At 39.4% G+C, this 20224-nt stretch overlaps 2 protein-coding genes and 1 long non-coding RNA gene across 6 annotated transcripts in view; 1 reads left to right on the plus strand and 2 right to left on the minus strand.

Annotated features, from left to right (window-relative positions):
* Positions 1 to 699: 699 nt before the first annotated feature.
* Positions 700 to 18402, plus strand: LOC137577602 (putative polypeptide N-acetylgalactosaminyltransferase 9). The gene is made up of 10 exons (XM_068291116.1): positions 700 to 1258; positions 4797 to 5156; positions 5219 to 5383; positions 6407 to 6597; positions 13534 to 13752; positions 14646 to 14791; positions 14851 to 14941; positions 15011 to 15112; positions 17676 to 17783; positions 17841 to 18402. The coding sequence occupies exons 1-10, from the start codon at positions 976 to 978 to the stop codon at positions 18000 to 18002; spliced, it is 1827 nt and encodes a 608-aa protein (XP_068147217.1). The 5' UTR covers positions 700 to 975; the 3' UTR covers positions 18003 to 18402.
* Positions 6367 to 7977, minus strand: LOC137577604 (uncharacterized). The gene is made up of 3 exons (XR_011032436.1): positions 7700 to 7977; positions 6632 to 7640; positions 6367 to 6532 (listed from the first exon to the last, which is right to left on the minus strand). It is a non-coding gene; the product is annotated as an uncharacterized lncRNA (long non-coding RNA).
* The window catches only part of LOC137577601 (putative polypeptide N-acetylgalactosaminyltransferase 9), a 61464-nt gene continuing 59632 nt past the window's right edge, over positions 18393 to 20224 (minus strand). For all 4 annotated transcript variants that reach the window (XM_068291115.1, XM_068291113.1, XM_068291112.1 and 1 more), the window contains one exon: positions 18393 to 20211. In XM_068291115.1, the coding sequence (XP_068147216.1) occupies positions 20050 to 20211 (162 nt within the window). In that variant the 3' untranslated portion in view covers positions 18393 to 20049. The remainder of the gene's footprint in view (positions 20212 to 20224) is intronic.

Below are 20224 nucleotides of genomic sequence, written 5' to 3' on the forward strand. Positions count from 1 at the left end.
TGTTGGCCGATGCAGATTCTGAGTACCCAGAAGATAAAACAGCAACAATAAGTGGATATGGTGCTATCAATCATTATAAAGATAGGGAAAGCTTTCTGAGATACGCCGATGTTCCCATATGGAGTGAAAAGGAATGTAGAAATAAAAAATATCCGTACATTACGAAGCGCAACATTTGTGCAGGAAAGTCAGCTGGCAGGGCGGCCAGTTGTCATGGAGATTCTGGTGGTCCATTGACTGTGGATAACAAACTCTACGGAGTGGTATCTTGGGGCTATAAGTGTGGCAGAACAGGTCCGGTGGTTTATTCATATATACCAGCCTACCGTTGCTGGATCTTTCAAAATGCTCATATTTAAGTGAGTTTCAGTAATTGAATTAAAGAAGAAACTGCAGTGGCTAGTTTGTTTTAATTTGACAGATGAGAAGAAATGTAATACGAAGGAAAAATTTACCCACTCAGATCTCAACAGCTCTTTAACCATGAGGAATGACATGTATTTTTTTATTAAACTAATTTATCCTATTTCAACTATTTGCAACTAATTAAAAAAAGACTGCTTTAATTTTATTTGTCACGTACTACTAAAGTAGCGTGAATTTAGTAATTCGCCAAGACTGTAAAATTCAACGACTCATAATAATTTATTTTGTTATAGAAATTGCAGTTGTAAAACTTTTGTTGTGTTGGTTGTTAATTGGTCATAATTTTCCTAAAACGACTACGTAAAATTGGTGTACGTCAAAGAATGAATAGAAACTAATTTATGAGGTACTGGTCAAATTTAGCAATCCGTAAGTCATTGCAAAACCACAATATTGGTTAATATTGAGTATACGCTCTGTATGCGACCCACGTGGATGCCGCTAACTAAGATACAACGTCAGATAAATCGAACAAAAGGTGGTATATGCACTTAGAACATTTTAGGCATAAAACGTTCAACAAAAAAGTTGCTAAAGAAGTTTTTCCAAATGTCCTACATCTGTCGCCGACGCTTGAAAACAATTGTAAAATGGGTAGTCATAATTATGGCCATTTGGTTTTGTATTGGATTATTCGTCTTCAAAGATGATTTGGATGATTATTTCGATCCAGAAGATGACTACTTCTTCGATAATGCGTTTCCCATGTCCCTAAGAAATGGCACTGAATCGGATGAACTGTATCAAGATGAGGCTTTTATAATTAAAGATGCTGGGACACCATCACGCATGCCCAAGCATTTAACTTTGGAATCAAAAAACAGAGAAGTTGGTAAGTAAAAACAGGCAAATAAAATAATTCGCATTTGTATTGAAAACAGGGGCACATATATTTCCATTCCTCAACCCAGCCTATCCAACACTTACCTCTTTGCAATCTTTTTAAGCTGTTTAGTCTGCTTCTCTTCTCCTTACTATCTGTTATCAGCATTGGAAAATCTCTTTTACATTTCCCCCTATTTTTTTGTTGTTCTTTTCCCATTCTGCGCTTTTGCACTTCATTTCCACGCAATCGCTCGCAACTAATTCCCATCAATTCAATGCACACGCAGCACATCTTCATACCGCCCGTCGCCCCACCTTGTCACTAAGCCGGTCCACACCTAAATTCTGCTTTAAAGATGCATTTTGGGTCACCCGAACCAGTAGAAAAGGAGCTGGCGGAGGATAAGGGGATGTGAAATATCGATGGGGAGATAGAGAAAGAGAAAAAGCAAAAAACGAAACCAAACGGGGATAATAACACATATTGCTTTCCTCTTTCTTCCTCCCTCACAATCACCTCGTCCTTCTTACTAGTCTTCTCATGCTTGCTGTCACACTTTTTCTCCCCTCTCTGTCTCTTTCTCCCTTTCTTTCGCCTAACATTTGCCTTTACGCCTTAAAGAAAATTTCTAACAAGTTTTACAACAATGTCGAAGATGCCAACGGCAAATACTAACAACACTGGAGCACTTAACAACTTGCAATTGTTGCCAAACAACATTTTCAATGCTAGATCAGAAGTAGGGAGATAAAAGTGTGGAAGCGTGTGTGGGGTGTGTAGAAGCGGGCTACTCTGATAGATAGAGAGACCAATTCCTGCTCATTCCTCTATGTCAGTTGAGGCATTCGCATTAAGCATATGAAAAAAATGAGAAAATTGTTTCTTACTAATCAAGAAATGTGGTGTGGCGAGGAAAGAGGTCGGTATGGATCACTTCTTGAGGTTTCTTTTACTCAATGGACACTTGACTTGTCTCGGGGCCCAGGCAAATCAATGAAGCGAGTCAAGCTTCAACCAGCCATGTCTTCGAGGGGGGAAAGGGTAAGAGAATTGGATGCAGCTTCCTGTATGTATGTAGATACATATGTTGGGTCTTGCTTCTTCATCTATTGCTTGGCATGTGGAACAAGCATTTAAGATTGCATCAGCATGTGGTCAGAAGTCTCCTCCCTGTACTCCTCGTACCACTCATCGTCTCTCGTCTTGACTTGACTCATCCCTCATCTCTCTGGTGCTTGGACAATGCACGTATTTGCAATTTCGCATATCATGTTTGCATCTCTTGGCTCCACAGCAGCCTCCCCATCGCCATCGTCATCATCGAGGTGGCAAAGCTACAAGTTGGACCATTCTGATCCTTTTCCATCTTGGGCCGCAGCAGCAGCAACTGCCCTTTGGCGTCAAAATTGTGTGCAAGCCTACAACGTTTACCAACACGCATATGGCCCAGACACACGAGATGTACTTACGGGTTCACTGCACAGTGAAGCGAAATGCAATGATAATTGAAATGAGTGAAGCTTGGAAAGTTTTATGATGAAATTTGCTCTCTTATAAGCATGGGAGTCCACTGTGCCGGTCATCGGTCTCTTGTGTCTCTGGCAAAGTCTGAATCTTGTGGCCTGTGTGTTCATAGCTGGTAATTAGTGTTGTTGTACTTATTGGCATTGGCCCTGGCCTTGGGGCGCGTTACCACCAAAAAAGACGTGGCCAACACAACGTTTATCGTGCGCACGCATCAAGTTCCCTGTTCCAGTGCCCAGTGCTCAGAAATCTGCCTCTTGGCCATGTCTTTAATACGTTCGTTTGCTATCTTGATCGCAGGCTTTTGTGTTTTTTTCTTGCTTTTGACCAGATTTCACTGACATGGGTGTGCGTGAGTCCCTCTCTCTCGCTATGTGTGTGACACTACAGCGATAATGATTTTGTCCATACAATGCAAATGCCACGCCCCATCTTTGTTCCACAGCCCAATTTTGGTTCAAGCAGATTGATTTGTGTGCCTCTGGCATTGTTTCATTTCCCTTTTAATCAATGCTAATCCCTTGGCCCATGTTCATAAAGCGAAGGTGGGGACGAAGGTGGGAGGGGGCGTGGCCAATCCTCTCCCTAACCTCATTCATTTTGCAAAATAACGCTACTTTGGCATATTATGTTACTTTTATGCGTTATGTGGCTCGGCAGCACACTGGAATACACACATAGACACACTCAGACTCACCCGGACATTTGTCATGCGGCGCACCTACCCTACCTTTCGCCTCCCCTCCGTATTCCTGCTCCTACTGGGCTTCCGCCTGTTTCTACATTTATAGCTTCCTGTCACGCTCAGGCGTGTCCCTCGAGCGCTTGTCGCTATTATTGTCTATTTTTCGCCCCCTTTGGTGCTCTTCCCTATTTCAGAGTTCCCTCTGTGCTATTCGAATTTGGTCCCAAATGTCGATAAACTCTCCTGTTTCTTTGGAACATAACGCTTACGCAGCGTGGAACAGAAGAGCTTTTGAACTTGGAGCAGTTACAAAACACATTGAATGGGGAAAAACGAAATCTACGTACGAGTTGTAAAATATTGAGATAATCGAATTGAATTCCTAAAAGGTTTTCTGTATAAATCTCAATGCTCAAGCATAAGTTTTAAAATAAGAAAAATAAAATGTCCTCTCGAAATAAAAATTTGATTGGATAGATTATTGAATCAAGCTACCCACCAACTTTCCTGATCCGACCCAGCCTTGACCATTTTAATGGTTTGATGTTTCTCTGGGTAACTGAATGGCCGATTGGCTGGGCTAGTTGCGATTCTTGGTCAACATTTGCAGCATAATGCCACGACATCTCTCTTTTTCTTTTCTCTCCATTTCGCCTTCCCTTCTTGTCCTGTTTTTATTTCAAAACCTTTTATGGCTAAAAAGCCATAATAAAAATTTTCCATCAAGGTTTTTGAATATTATTAAAATCAAAATGATTGTGGTAATTGAAACGTTTTGCATGTTTAGTAAATCAAATACTGTTTCATTTTTCATTTGAGAGATTTGATGACCCCAATGTGCAGGTACGGTGTTCCTTGGGGACACACACATGCCCAATAAGTGTCACTTATGTTTGACAAATCGCATAAAAAGCAGAAGCAAGCTTAGTTGAGTGTACAGTGAACAGGAACAGGAGTAGAATTCATATTTCCATGCGAATGCAAATAACAAAATAATACAATGCGCACGAAGGACATGCTCTAAGGAAGTAAACAGAGACAGAGATAGGGAGACAACTTCTACACACAACACACATACGCACCGTTGTTGCCTGAGCAAATTTGCAAAAGGCGAGCCATTTTTCATAACCAAGCAGGGATGCTGACGGTGACGCTGATGATGACAGCTTTTCTTGTCAAATGCATTCAGATTTATCTAAGCAAGAAATGGATAGGAGAACGGAAAAGGGAGCGAATGTAAATGTCGTAAATTTCACACACAACAAAGCATCTTATTTTAGAAAATTTTGAAGCAAATCAACTTTATACAGCATTTTTCTATTTTTGTTATTACAGATTTAATTGAAAAATTTTCGGAACTTGAGGACAGTCCTGGGGAAATGGGAAAACCAGTTGAATTGCCCACGAACATGACAGATGCCATGAAAAAAGCTGTTGAGGATGGCTGGACCAAGAATGCATTTAATCAATATGCCTCCGATTTGATATCCGTGCACCGCAAACTTCCTGACGCACGCGATGCCTGGTGCAAGGATACAGCTCGTTATTTAACCAATCTGCCCAAAACAGATGTAATTATATGCTTCCACAACGAGGCTTGGTCGACATTATTGCGAACTGTTCACTCTGTTCTCGCACGCTCACCAGAACATCTGATTGGTAAAGTGATTCTAGTGGATGACTACAGTAACATGCGTAAGTTCCATTCGTAGATCGAGAATTGGAATATATTATTAGACCAAATCTTTATGTTTCAGCTCATCTCAAGATACAGCTGAAGGAATATTTCTCTTCGTATCCTAAGGTGCAACTTGTAAGAGTAGCAAAACGTGAAGGACTAGTCCGTGCTCGACTTTTGGGAATGAAATATGCTGATTCGCCGGTTGTTACCTTTTTGGATTCGCATTGCGAATGCACAGAAGGTAAATACATAACGAAGTAAGGTGTGGCTGAATGAGATGAGGGCAATTTGCATCTTTTGACCATAACAAAGCAAATTTAACCATTTTATTTCATTTCTGGACACGTAGGTTATAAAAGTGCGGCAAGTTTATGAGATTTATAGTTCAAAACTTGGTATATTAAAGGCAGAAGGAAGCTTCTCCGACCCCATAAAGTATATATATCCTTGATCAGGATCAACAGCCAAGTCGATCTAGCCTTGTCCGTCTTTCCGTCCGTCCGTCTGTTTGTCTGTCTGTCCGTATGAACACCTAGATCTCGAAGACTGTAAAAGCTAGAGCCACCAAATTTGGTATGTTGACTCGTGTAGTATGTAAAGTGATCGAGTTTATTTCAAATTTTTGCCACGCCCCTTTCCGCCACCGCTGTTTAATAAAAGCGTTTATCTCAAAAATTATTCTAGCTAGAGACACCATATATTTGGTATGTATATTTGCATAGTAAATGCGCACATTATGTATGTGTAATGATTTTGCCACGCCCCTTTTCACCCCCGTAATTTGAAAAAACTCGATTATCTCCCGTATTTTCCACTTTATGCAATCAAATTTGGCACACTTTAATTTGATACTAATATCCAGCAAATTTGATCAAAATCGAACAAAAAATAGTCGAGTTATGCATATAAACGTTTTTCCATAAGGCCGAAGTTGGCCGTTGGCTAAGATATGCTTGTAAAAAGCATGTGGAAAGACATTTGTTAAATAAAATTGAAATATTTTCTTTACTGGTGTGTGGTATACCTAATTCGGTGAGACAACTTCTATGCGCCTTTTTGTTTCCTTGCAATAAACAGGAAAAATAAAAGACAAAAGCACACAATCAATTTTCTTTATTGAGTTTTGCTGATGATGAAAAGAAAAGCCGCGAATTGAGGAAAAGTTGCCAAGTGTTAATACCCGAAAGATAGATGGAATGGGATGGACTGGAAAAGAATGGGATGGACAACAATTTTCAGCTTTGTTTCGCTATTGTTATTGCAGGCTGGCTGGAACCATTGCTGGATCGGATTGCCCGGAATCGAAATACTGTGGCTTCTCCCACTATTGATATGATTGACCATAAGACTTTGCAATACAACTATGTTGGCTCTAACGACGTTGTGGGTGCTTTCGATTGGAATTTAGAGTTTTATTGGATTCCGATTCCCAAACGTGAGATAAAGCGTCGAAAAGTAAGTAAATCATAATTTAAGTTAAATTATTTACCTGCCTATTTAGTCAGTTGAAAACTAATTGATCCTCTTTGGATTTATCTTAACAAAAACAAGGCCACAACAGTTTTATTAATAGTTATTTAAATTCAAATTGGTTTTGCCATCCCAGGACAGAAACATATTGAAATCACTCACGCAACCTCTGCTTGGTACGAAGTTTTTGTTTTGCTTTCGTGATGGATGATCAACAACGTATATCCGGATAGGTCAGAGCCATAATAAGTACAAGAAATACGGCGATTTGTATAATGCCAACGGCAACGGTTTTAAACATACGGACTTTGGGCTCCAGATCCCTGCGGCCACAGGGCCCCACTTGACAAGCCGGAGGCCGGCGTCGGCGATTCATAGGCAGCGATTGAAGGACTCCAGAATCCACGGCCGTCTGCAATTGACTGAATTTAAAAGTCTGCGGACTAACTGATAAACGATTATGAACAGATGGCAAACTGGTTGTTGGATCAAAGGCAGTAGCCACACCAGTCTTACTATATTTTCTACGTATTGAAGTGGAACTAGACAATTTATATGGACCACCACCATGGGCCATACTATTGATGAAGAAGGGGAGCATCGTTGACTTTGGATGCAATTGTTGGATTAGAACATTTGGATTTTCACGCAATTTGCAAAATGAAGTGCAACGCAGTTCATTGGCCTTTTCCAAAATGATGGTGGTAGCAGTGTCAGCGGTTTCTGATTTGCTGTTGATGTCGCTTTTGCTTAGATTAACTGCTATTCCTCTCTTTGGCGATATTGTGTTGTGGGATGGCATATAAAAGCATTGTGAATCATCGCCAGTCTTTATTTCATCAAGTGTCTTCATCTCGATGCGAAATTCCTTAACGATACCAATATAATGAAATACAGCCTTTGCACTGGCCCTCTCGCAAATTGTCGGTACTCGCTCTTCCCGCAGGCAGCAAATCTTTCGTATGACCAACTCACCCGGCAATATGGAACGCGGAGTATAGTACATGCTCGACGATTGACTGGCCCAGCTGTTGTGATTGTAAAGATCAATTTGGTACGAGTTATTATTATCATCACTTGGGCTTACTCGATTGCTTGGGCTGTTCAATATTTTGATTATTATTTGCTGGACACACGCTGGATACACGCAATATGGCCACCAGTTGCTCGCCCAACAGCTGCAATAATTTTATTTCATTCTGCAATGTTGGTATATTCTGGCAAACCAATTTCTCTAAAGCGTAAAGTTGCACAGACATACAGAGAGAAAGAGAGACGAGGAGACAGAGAGAGAGACAGAGAGAGAGAGTGAGGGAAATGTATCCTGTATATGAAAGTCAGCTTACGTGGTGCATGATTTATTAAAAAGTGCTCGTAAAAATGCACAGCACACTGAGAGAAAAAGCAAAATACAAAACAAACCCAAAAAACCCAGCACAAGCTCTAGCAACAGGAAGTAGGGTCTGGCTCTTGGTCTGGGCCTGAGGACACTCCCGACTGTGTGTGTGTGTGTGTGTTTCTCTGTGTTTATGTAGTAAAAATGCATGAAAAATAACTATGGAAATAAGGAAAAGCAACAGCACTAAAAATTGATATGAAATTTTTAAAGCATCCTCGTGTCCTGCTGCTCCTTCACATTGTCGCCATCCTCGTCATCCTTTCGTAGTCAACTGAAAGAGGACAACAACGGCTAAAACATTATGATGAGGGGCAAGTGGAGAAGAAGGAGCTACTGTGTGTGTGTATGGCTCCCAATTTTCAAGCCCATCCATCAACTGTCAGAATTTGTTGGCTCATTTTTAAGCAATTTTCGCAACCGATAGGAGAGTATCTCGTGCATGGTAGACAACAGCATTATGATGGTATCCATGGCATAATGACGGCATTCAGCTCCCAGATAGATGACTGTGACTCTATATACTTGCCTATTGATCGATTTTATTTGTTTCAAAGTGCAACAGCAGCCACTTTTCGAGGTTTTCCCCCTCGGTCCCGTTTTCTGCCCGACACAGTTTGCCTGCAGGACGTCATTATTAATTAGTTTCCATTGCATATTTCCACAGCCACCAGGAGAATGATCTGCTTCAACAGCCACTGCCATTGCCACTGAAACAGCCACTGCCATTTCACATGTCCATGTCCATGGCACATTTGTTCTGCCAGCTGGCGGCATAATATTCGGACAGGAAAAGGGTAGCAAATTGCCAGTTAAACCGAACCGAACTGGACATCATTTGCATAGCATTTTGTGAAATATGTCTTAAGCCTCATTTACACTACCAAAATGAATGGCAAGAGGGAATTTTCCATGACTTAGGGAAAAGTGTGATAAATGGGAATGAAGAAATTGTGTTAGAAGTGTGAAACTGAGAGGTCCTTTAAAAACTCCTCCGATTTCAAAATTATGAACCATTTCTGGGATAATGTTTGTATGTTTTCCGTCATCAACTAGAAATAGGCACGTACTTAGAGGAAGTTTTTGTTACCTTTTCATCTACCGCGCTCTATGGTCTCTCTTGGTGTCCTGTGTCCTAGGGCCATGCAAATTGAGTGCGCGTTTCGCATAACCAAAAATTACATTTTCATCAAGCTCCAACGGAGTGGACAGAGTGGCCAAGGCTAAAGGCACACGTGCCCTAAGTTTCCCTCGTTTTGGTGATTGCATTACAATCTACCTCACTCGTAATGCTGTTGGGATAATTATGTAATGTCTAGGCACTGGAAGAGATGGAAGGGCGAGGAACTCTGGTCCTTGAAATATGCTTAACATTTTACAAAAGTTTCTCGCTGTAGTTGAATTTGAGACAAAATGTGCTTACTTACCGCCTCGGCCTTAACTTGGCGGCAGATTTAATAAGCATGTAAATGTCCTTGGTCTCCTCCATATTTCTGGTACGTGTTCCGTCGAGGTTGTTCCGTCATTTTATAATTCAGACTCATTTCAAGAGGAAGAAAGTCTAGTTGTTTAGGAGACCCATGCCATCAGCGAGAGCAGAAGAGGGAGCAGCCCGGCCATTTTCTTTTAATTTTCATACAGTTTAATAGTTTTACCCGCGGATTTGACTGCTTAATACACAGAGTTGCACTTTACTTTTATTGCGCTTTGGGTCTGGACCAAGCGGAGAATGGAAAAAGTGTAAAGTTTTTTGTTTCTCCTATTTTGTTTGTTTTTTGTTGCACGAGCACATGAAAATCTCTGCTGCGTTTTATGCCACAACAGAGGTGAGTAAGTCGAGGGGGCTCATCTGGCCCATCTGCCACCCCCTCTGCATTGCCCAGATAGACAGTCGGAGAGACAGGAGGGCCCTATGCCTGGATTCTCCGTTAAGCACTCGCTAACGGTCCACTGAACTGGTAATCAAAGCAAAATCAGCAAAGCAACGAACAACTTTTTATGCTAATTTTTACTTTTACATTTCAACTAACATTTTTGCTGTGTATGTGGGTGTCAGTGGGGTGTCTGTGGATGTGAGTGGGAAGGTGTGTGGGCATGCTACATTAAACATTTAAATATGCTTTTAAGTAGCGTTTGGTTTAAGGTTTACTAAGCGGGTTAAGAGAGCGAGAGATACTCCTCACTTTTATCCATCCATTCATCCGCCTGCAACCACTCGAGCAATAAGCCAAACTGCGTCTTAAAAAACCAAGAAATAAGTGTCCTGACTGCATCCTCTACATACGTCCTACTTATACATATATGGCGATATCTCCCAAGTATTCCTTGAACTATTAACTTTGAGAAAGATTGCGACTTTTGGCGCTTGACTCAAATATGCAAATATCAAAAGCGTAGTAAGGAAAACCCTCAAGATGTCCCGCTGAGCCGCCACTTTACCACTCAAGCTAGGATCCATGTGAGTGCGTGTGGGAGGGTTGAAGGAGGAGGAGAGGCATAAGAGCAGGCGTGTCTGGTAGGACTTGTCAAAGTCAACTTGGCATTATGTCAAGCAGCGTGTTTTTCTTCTTCCTTCCGACTGAAGAAAATGTCTCTTTTACTTTTCCATACATTATTTTGTTGCTGTGTATGAGTTACTTAAAGGATAGCAAATGATAGACAAGGATCTCCAAAATCGTCACAAAATATGACATAGGCCAAAAAGGTCTCATAATCAGGAGTGGTTGGAAGGGTATTATCACTGTCGGTGCCTGTTTAAGTTTTAAGTATTTCTTTTAGTTTTATCAACATTTGCAATGGTTATTCATTTCCCTGAGAGGCCCCTTACTGCGAGAAGTGGGAAAGAATCCCTTGGTCGTCGACAGTTGATGTCGCTACCCATTTCCATTCCCGTTCCACATCTGTCCGATTTCTATACTCCGTCCACATCCGCGCCCTGACTTCTGCGATATTCCTGGGCATATTTTCCTTTGGCTGCGGTTGCCTCCTGCCGCTTTACGTGACTGTTTTATTTGATGTTAATGTCTAGAGTGAGGGGTCGAGGTGTCGGTGGTGTCGGAGGTGGTACTGGAAGGCGCCTTGCTGGCAGCCGCAGGTTAGCACATTATTTACATGCCATGACTTGGGACTTTAAACCGAACCCTCTTTGGGTTTCGCCTGTTTAATTTGCGGTCGACTTGCTCAAGGTTTAAGCTCTCCTTTCGTCCCTCTCCCTTTTGGTTTTCTTCTGAAGTTGATGAATTCCTTTGGCCGCCAAATGGCCATTCATTTTTCAGCTTAATATGTGTCACACACACACGCACAAGAGAGAAGCCCCTTTGTAACCATTATAAATGCCTTAAGATTTATTTAGATATCTTAATAGGCTCAAAATGTGTCCTTGCACGGCACGAGCTATGCGAGGCAGTTACTGTTGATGCTGCCATCTCGAGCGTCTGCAAACAAAGTAAGGATTTGTTGACTGGAAAATTGAATTGATTCACATGAATCATCTTTTTTAGAGCGACAGTGACTAGGTAAACCCGCTTATGAAATCAAGAAATCATTTCGAAGCAATGAAGAGGCTTACTAATCCCATCCTAATAGGTTGTCTGATTCTTTATAGCATACTTTTTTGGGCAAACCTCCTTAACGTTTTTAAGATTGCGCATCGATGGAATGAATAAGTAATCGTATGTGTATTAACTCACTTTTTAATTCATTTAAGCTCCACTCCGTGTATATATTATGTGGGAGCATGAGCTGATGCCGAAAGGTAAAAGGTTATCCCATATTATTTGCTCTGTGCCGAGTGAGTCGACGCACAACTCTGCTTATTTATTTTATTCGTTTCGGTTTTTTCGGTTTGTATGAATTTATTTTATTTATTCATAGCGCTGCTGCTTTTTATTTCATCTCAGTTTATTTACCCAAAAAAGCGAAACTTATATTTTTGTATTTCTGCCTTTTACTTCCATTTCCGGTGGGAGTAAACGGGGAAAAAGAGCGACAAAAAACAAATGCAACTATAACAATAAAATCCTTTTACACACTGACACACACACATGCATGAAGTTCTTCTCCCAATTTTTTCTCTTTCTCTCTCGTTCTCTCCAGCAAGCTTTTCACTTTTGCTATTTGTTCTGTCACTTCCGGCGAAAAAAAAGAAACGCCGCTCGCATGTTTCCTTCATTCACTCACTCTCTGTTTGTGCTCCAAATGTTTCGCATATTTGCCTACCCTGTTGTCCGTCTTTGTTTTCCTCTTTCTCCGCCTCTTGACCATGTTTTCGCAGTGTTTTTACAGGCTGGAAGCGTTTATTAAATGTCACACTGTGAATTTGCCAGCGGCTAGCAGAAGTTCCTCATCTATCTGCTGATCCATTTCGTTCTTAATGTTTTCAGGGACGTTTCCAAGCCATGACACAATTTCTTAAACTGACATCTTCTTGTTGTTTCTTGCCTTAAAATATGGGCACACATTCGAGAGTCTCCGAGAGTTTCAATTGTTTTGGTTTTATTTGAAGGCAAACCGAATCAAAAATTCCATAAGACATAAAGATATTCCCTTGCTACATTGTGTCTTCGGTTGATTTATTTTGCTTTTTCCTTTGGCCATAAATTTTATAATGTCATTATTTTAAGAGCACACAACCTAAGAGAGGGTCCTATAAATATGGTCAGACGTTTGCGACGTTCAGATGGGTTATTGTATAAAAGATGTATTGAAGGGTATTCAGTAGTTGTTTCATGTTAATTTACGACATTTACTGAAATTTAATCATTTATATGTATATATGTATATACAATTTATTTGCATTCAATTTATATTTCATTAAACAGCAAATTAAAATGTAGTTCTCCATTTTGTTGCTTTTTATTTATTTTTAATTATTTTGTAAAGTCCTTTATCTGCAGCAGCTGCTACTGCTCTTGCTTTTGTTTGTCCACTTGCATAAACAAACATAAAAAATAGAAATTAAAAGAAGTAATTAAATTGCAATGGAAATAAAATGCAATTCACCAATTAAATGCACAAAATTTATGCCACAAGATGAATAGAAGAAAGCAGAGAAACGAGTCCTGAGACTTGGTAGACAAAGTATTCAATTACCACAAAATAGAGATGGATATAGAGACAAACGGGCACCGTGACAGAGAAAGAGGGATAGAGATGGAGAATGGGACTCAAAGGAAGAGAAATACAGGGAAAGCGAGCAAATTGTAGTAGTAAATAAAATGTGGCCTCGAATGTTTTTGCCAAGCTGTTGAAAGTAACCAAAAAGGCAGCTGTGGACCGACAAGACGACCTTTCAACTCGGCAAAAACGAATATACAGTTTACTTAGGTGCCACAGCAATTGTTGTTATTGCTGAGTGGCCATTAAGGGGACACACTTTGTTGTATTATTGTCGGACCAACACTTCAGTATCAATTAGTTAAATTAAATGGTCGTCCAAGGACTCACCTTAGTTTGTATCCCTTGCAAAATTGTCCGGTAAGAGTTAAAATTTCTAACTTCTCTAATATTAATTTCTTTTGTTTCAGAACCCTGCAGAGCCACTTCAAACGCCGACCATAGCGGGTGGCCTCTTTGCCATAGATCTTGAATTCTTTAGGCGCGTGGGTACTTACGATCCTGGATTTAATATCTGGGGCGGGGATAATTTAGAACTATCCTTTAAGACATGGATGTGTGGCGGCGTTTTGGAGATTATACCCTGCTCCCATGTGGGTCATATATTCCGCGACGACTCTCCATATGAGGTAAAAATTGCTTTGAATTAAAATTATTAATTCGTAAATGCAAAATAATCACATTGTTTAGCCCTATTCTACCGAAATTACTTTAACACACTGTGATCCAAAAGCAAAACTAATATTTATACACTTGCCTCCTCATTAACGCCCACCACCAACTGGGTGAATAGAGAGAAACGTGTGGGTCATGTTGGTTGGGGGGCAGAGGAACAATTTAAAACTCTTCCATAACGTCACGTGTTGGATTATATGTGTGCGTGTATGAGCCCTGAGGCAGGACCAGCAGCCTCTACCAGTTGAGATTCGTGTTTGGTCAACTGTGGGCCAATGTGGTTCTCCCTAAACCACCACCAACCATGCACCGACCATTCTACATTCAAGAACCGAAGCCGCTTTCTGTGTACATGTCGCACATGCCAGCCACATACCAGCATATGGAGCCTGAAAGTCATAGAGTGGTGAAGGGGGCGAGACGTGATAGCTACATATAACATAAACATGGACAGCCCTCACTTTCCCTTCCACTTTTTCCTCCTTCCTCTTCGTTTCTCCAATTACACTGTGCGCCACTAATTTGGCAGTTTGATGGAGACGTAGCATAAGTTAGGGGTCTTTAAGTTTCATGAGATTTTCTATAAATTAAAGGGTCTTCTTATTGAAATAAGAATTAAGACCACTCAAACCACTGATAAGACTATAGCTGTGGGCTCAAGTACGAACACACATGCCTCAGCAGACAAAACAAACACACTAGCAAGTAAGAGTAAGAGTAAGAGAAGAATAATTAGCCTTAGAACGAGTCACTGACATAATTAGAATCGGTGCTAGCCATATATTCTCATCGATCACTCACTATATAAACGTCTTTATTAGCCTTCGACTTCTATATACTCTTACAGTGGCCTAGTTCTAGGGCGATGATGATAGAAGGCAATATGGCGCGTTTGGCTGAGGTCTGGCTGGATGATTATGATAAATTTTATTATGAACGAAGTGGCGGTAATAAAAGCCTTGCAGGTGATGTCTCAGATCGCAAGAAATTAAGGTAATTGAAGATAATTCCAATCTATCTCAACAATTTAATCTGTTTTCTCGCCATTTTAGGGAGGAATTGCAATGCAAAAGTTTCAAATGGTATTTGGATAATGTTTATCCAGAACTTCTTGTTCCTAACGAGGCGGTAGCACGGGGCGAGGTAAGTGGTTTATATTGTAATTTTAAACCCAAATGAAATCTTAATTCAAAAAACGATTGTCTACGTTAGATCAAAAATTTAGCTAATAATGGTAAATATTGCTTAAGCGCACCAGGAACGAATTCTGAAGTAATAAATTTACTTCACTGCCACGCACACGGCGATTATCAGGTAAATCTTGTACATTGTCCTGATTAACACATTTTAACGTTAACTTGTTACTAAGATGTAAGTTTTTGGATCACGTACATCACATGGCCAACAAATTGTGTCCTTAGTGCATTGACAATTTTACAGTTTTACACATAAAGGGTTTCATTTTGAGAGGCATACATAGTCATTGATTCTAGAGATCTAATTGTAAGATTAAAAGTACTACAAGGCATGACGATGCATTCCTCCCAAAAGAACACCCTGTTGCATATAGACACACAAATGCTTGATTTTTCATTGGCCATTCAGAGATTTACGCCTTGTCGCCAAAATATTAATTAAATTGCCATCATAAATAAAATATCAAGCAAACGATAAATCATTTGGTTCATTCTGTTGTTGCTGTTGTTGTTGTTGATGATGCAGTTTAATTTTCCAGATACTTTTAAAACAAATCTGGAAACATTTGTTAAACCAAGTGCATCAACAACAATAACTAACAACAACAACAACTCAAACGAAATATGACAATTTTTGTGCTGGAAACATTTAATAACAAGCATTCCGACAACTAAGCAACAACAACAACAAACCCCATACAAATGAACTGCAACACACAAAAGGACTCTTTACACGGCTCACACATACAGAGACAAAAACACACTCACACACACATAGATACACAGACATACAGGATATATTGTGTATTTCACATTAAATGTGAAAGTGTTGACCTCGTTCTGCTCCTACAGAAATCGCCAAGCACAGACAACACCGTGCCCCAACCTAGTGTTCCCTCCCTCTCCCCTCCGACACCACTCGACCCATCCTGCCATTCCAACCTCTTTTACCAACTAGAAACGCGTTGTGGAAACAAAAAAGGATTCCGCCAAATGTTTGTTTGCACTCGGAAATGCGGCTGGGATAAAATAATCAACATTTGAGCATAGCGAGACGAATGAAGGGAGTTTAAAGGAGGGGACGATACAAACGTTTGGGCGTTTTTATGTTGCCACACAAAGTAAAGGGAAGGGTGTAGGGGGCGTGGCGTTCTGCTCGCTTTTTTGCACGCAAATTTTAATTTCGCACATCGTAAAATTTGCATGTGAGTCATAGGAGGGAAAAGGAAAGCATCAGCATTCGCGCTGCTTGTGTCAAAAGAATCGAAAGGATGCTGGGATCAGGGCTAAAGGATGGAGGCGGTGTGTGGAGCTCAACCAGTGGACAAGCTACATATAATAAACGAATTTTTTTACCACATAAGAACACGCTCTGAAAAACACGGAGAAAAAGGAATGGGTTGAATTCGCCCTCACCGGAGTTTAAATGCCCTTACGAAGGAGAAACTTAACAAATCGTATATTAATATCCAATACGTTTTCAACATTTAAAATAGCTCCATATCTCGGCAGGAATAGTGAATCGTCTTTCGATCCCAGAAGTCCATGTGAACCCAGATGTAAGCCAAGCTTATGAGAAAATTATGATACCCTTCTTTCAAAAATGAAGCAAAAATATGTTATTGTGCACAACCAGCAGTAAAATTTGTTCAGAGCTCAAAAACACACCAACAAAATGAAAAAAAGTTTATAAAAGGAAAACTACTTTCGCATGTGAAAGATAAAAAACTAAGAGATAAAGGTGGGAAAAAAATTCATTAGAAAAAAAAAAAAAAAACAAAACATAATTAAAAATGCATCACGTTCAGAAAGGTCTGAGGAAAAAGGAGGGGGGCAAATTCAGAAACAAATAGAGGGGAAAAATACAGAAGGAAGATGACATAAAAAAAAAACGGAAACGCCGTGTCCTTCAACTGTGAATTGTCTCATAGGGTTCTTCGTGAAGAGGGAAATGTCTAAAACTATGGTCCACGACCCACACATTAGTATGAATCTAAATGGTTTACCACTTTCTAATAAAATTATTATTTTTCGTTAGTTGAACTTTACATTTTGAAGCTGTATTAATGCCTTTATCATTCAGACTTAATGGGGTTTCGCCTTTGATTTGATTCTCTTTGGCCACTTCCTTTAAGATCCTTTTAACAAATGGCAACAATGGAATAATGAATGTGCTAGCAGCACTGGCAACAAAATGTTGCACAATTGCCATGCTCTGGCATCGTCGGGCGTAGAATCATTGTTATTATAAACAAAATAAGAATGGGTCAAGGCAGGCAGCGGAAAACGGAAATGGAGACACAACAAAATGGCCGCTCGGTCAGGCTCTGTTGCAGAGCAGAGACAGAACAGGAGCAGAGAGCAGGAGAGTCTGGCCAGATGGCAATGGCCAACGTGGCTTAAATTATAAATAATCATGACGGGATGACGCGCAGACATAACCCAGACCGAGGCACAAACACAAGTGAATACACACACATACAGGCAGTCTGCCACCCACATGGACACATACACACACACAAATACCGACAGCAAAGCAGCTTTGGCATTTCATTTAATATTACATTATTATGTAATTCGTTATGCGATTTTGTAGCCTGCCAAAAACTTGGCAACTTTGGAGTATTCAGCAATTAATTAGTTTTCGAATATTGTACTATTCGACTATTTTCCTTTTTTAGTATTGGCTGTTGGAGAAAAGTGGTCAAATAAGACGAGATGACAAATGTATGGTCTATGATGGCAAAACAGTGAGATTTATTCCATGTACCAGTCCAATAGATAATCAGGTGAGTTATTTCTCTATCCATTACCCAATATGGTAAGTGACTTCATTCTCCTTGCAGTTGTGGAAATATAATGAGGGCTCCAAACTCCTGTATCATGTCACCCACAAGACATGTCTGGCCAAGAGTGCAGACAACGGCTTGGTTTCAATGGAGAAATGCGATGAATCCTTAGAGCGTCATCAGTGGGCGTTATCGAACTATGATAGTTCGAAATTGTGAGGCTACACATCATTTAAAAGACACAGCAGTAGTTTAGCAATGCAACTGTAATTTTTTTTTACTTATGTAAGAATTATTACAAAGCATGAAACGCCAAACATAGGACAACAAAAATATGAACTAATAAAGGACACAAATTAAAATAATCAACAAAATCAATGCATTGATATGTTACGAATTTAAAACGAAATAAAAACCCGCAATGCCTGAAAGTATGCTGCATAAATGGAAACAACATGAAAAGTTATCGATAACCTTATCGAAATACAAAGTTTTACCAGAGGCGCCACTGAGGCGATTGTCTGAACAGCCGTTAAGAGTTCAAAACTGCAAGGCAGAAATCTGTAAAGTTTTGCAAACTAAATATCTGAAAAATAAAACCAACAATAATTTTATATTATATATTTTATATTATATTTTGTAACTTTATTTTCATGTCTCCTTGTACATTTTGTGTAATTGCTTAAATTACTACACGATGCTTTTGCAAGCAAATAATTTGTTATGATTTAAGTCTAAAAAAACAAAAAGCAAATTTTTTAAACATTTTTCTGACCATTTCTATGGCTGTTGGTTTCATTTGCTGTGCAAAAAAATGCAAATCAAATGGATTACTTGTTAAAACAATGTTGGTTATTGTAGTTATCGTAATATTTGCATGCAATCATTTGAATTCCTCATCAGTATTTACATGCTAGCATAAATGTGATATGATTTTTGTTGACAGTACGATTATTTACAGTCGCTTTTTGAATTTCTCTTAATTATGTATTCTTTGAGACCTATAAACTAAAACTACTTGATAAACCTTGAAATGCATTATTTCTAAACATTTCTAAATTGCTGAATGTGTGTGTGTGTGTGTGTGTGTGTGTCTTTAAGTAATTAGTAGAAGGCACTATTGCATTATTTTAATATGATTAATTATATATCCCTTTTTTTATTTTTTCAAGTCTAGAAACTGATATTTAACTGTCTACTACACAAGCTGGCATTTTCGAATAAATATACACGATATGTTATCATTGTCATAAGTATAAAAACAAACAAAATACACAAAAAGACATATTTAGATAGATCTATTAAATAATTTGGCATTGGCTTTTTTTAGTTGTTGTTTTTCTTTTCGAAATAAGTTCAATAAATAAAATCAAGGTTTTTGGACCTATATTTTTCCTTTTATTCTCTCCCTCTGTTTCTTTTTTAGGAATGCTGCGGGGCCTCAAGTTGGAGGGGCTATCACCAAATGCTTTCCATCTTCTAATACTTATTTACTAATTAGCTTATGGGCTAAAATCATACATTTATGTATTTGGAACGCGGCTTTTGCAAAGCCAATAGAATTAAATATGTTTCAGTTTCCCATTGACCGGGCCAAAAAAACACACACAAAAGTTCATTATCATATTTCATCGGATATGGGATCAAAATTGTGCTAAAATTTACAAAGTAAATGCAAAAATTGCGCTACGACTTTAATTTTGCCAGGGACATGGTCCTTGGCTTGGCTGATATTTATCTATATCTAAATTTCCTTAGCTTAAAAAAACTAAGTCTAGAATTTCTAGCGAAATTTGTAGACTCAGCGTAGTAGAAAATCTTATAGCTACTGTACAACAGTCGTCCTTGTAGTGGGGTTTGTGTGTGTCCTTAAAATTATTTCGTTTTGGAAATTATAATAAATATTACATATGTATGTATATAGGTATATGGATGTGTGTGTATGTGGAAGTGTAACTATATAAACACATATGTTATAGGGGATAATCTGTTTTGTTTTTTTTTTTTTTTTTTTTTTTTAGAGCGCATTCAGAGCTTCAAACATGGCAAATTATTGTTTCTTTATTTGATGTTTTCGAGGCTGCTACGCTTTTTCCCCATCTCAAGTTTCATTTCCTAGCTTATTGCACAAGTTTTCTTCAAGGGGGGGAATCCTCTAATCCATTTACTTCATCATTTCGTGTCACTTCGTCTGTCGCTATGCTCCCAGTCGTCGATGTCGCTGCGAAGTAGGCACAAGGATGTTGCCTTTCGCATAAAAGTAGCCTCACAACTTTGAGCCATCATAGTTCTCCAGCATCCACTGCTGACGGGCCAAAGACGCATTACATTCCTCCATGAGAAGTTTGTCTTTGGCCTCACTTATGGCCAGACACTTGCCCGAAGTGCCATGATGCAGTTGCTTTGAATTCTCACGATATGTCCAGAACTGCAACGTATCA

The sequence above is a fragment of the Drosophila tropicalis genome, unplaced genomic scaffold (genome assembly GCF_018151085.1).
Source record: "Drosophila tropicalis isolate 14030-0801.00 unplaced genomic scaffold, ASM1815108v1 contig_593, whole genome shotgun sequence".
Taxonomy (NCBI): Eukaryota; Metazoa; Arthropoda; class Insecta; order Diptera; family Drosophilidae; genus Drosophila; species Drosophila tropicalis.

What these genes read in the sequence shown, in the direction of transcription:
- LOC137577602 (XM_068291116.1), top strand. Translation starts at nt 976, where the DNA reads ATGTCCTACATCTGTCGCCGACGCTTGAAAACAATTGTAAAATGGGTA. An exon ending in GCATTGCGAATGCACAGAAG is followed by an intron (nt 5,384 to 6,406) that starts GTAAATACATAA and finishes TTGTTATTGCAG; the next exon opens with GCTGGCTGGAACCATTGCTG. An exon ending in CCAGTCCAATAGATAATCAG is followed by an intron (nt 17,784 to 17,840) that starts GTGAGTTATTTC and finishes TTCTCCTTGCAG; the next exon opens with TTGTGGAAATATAATGAGGG.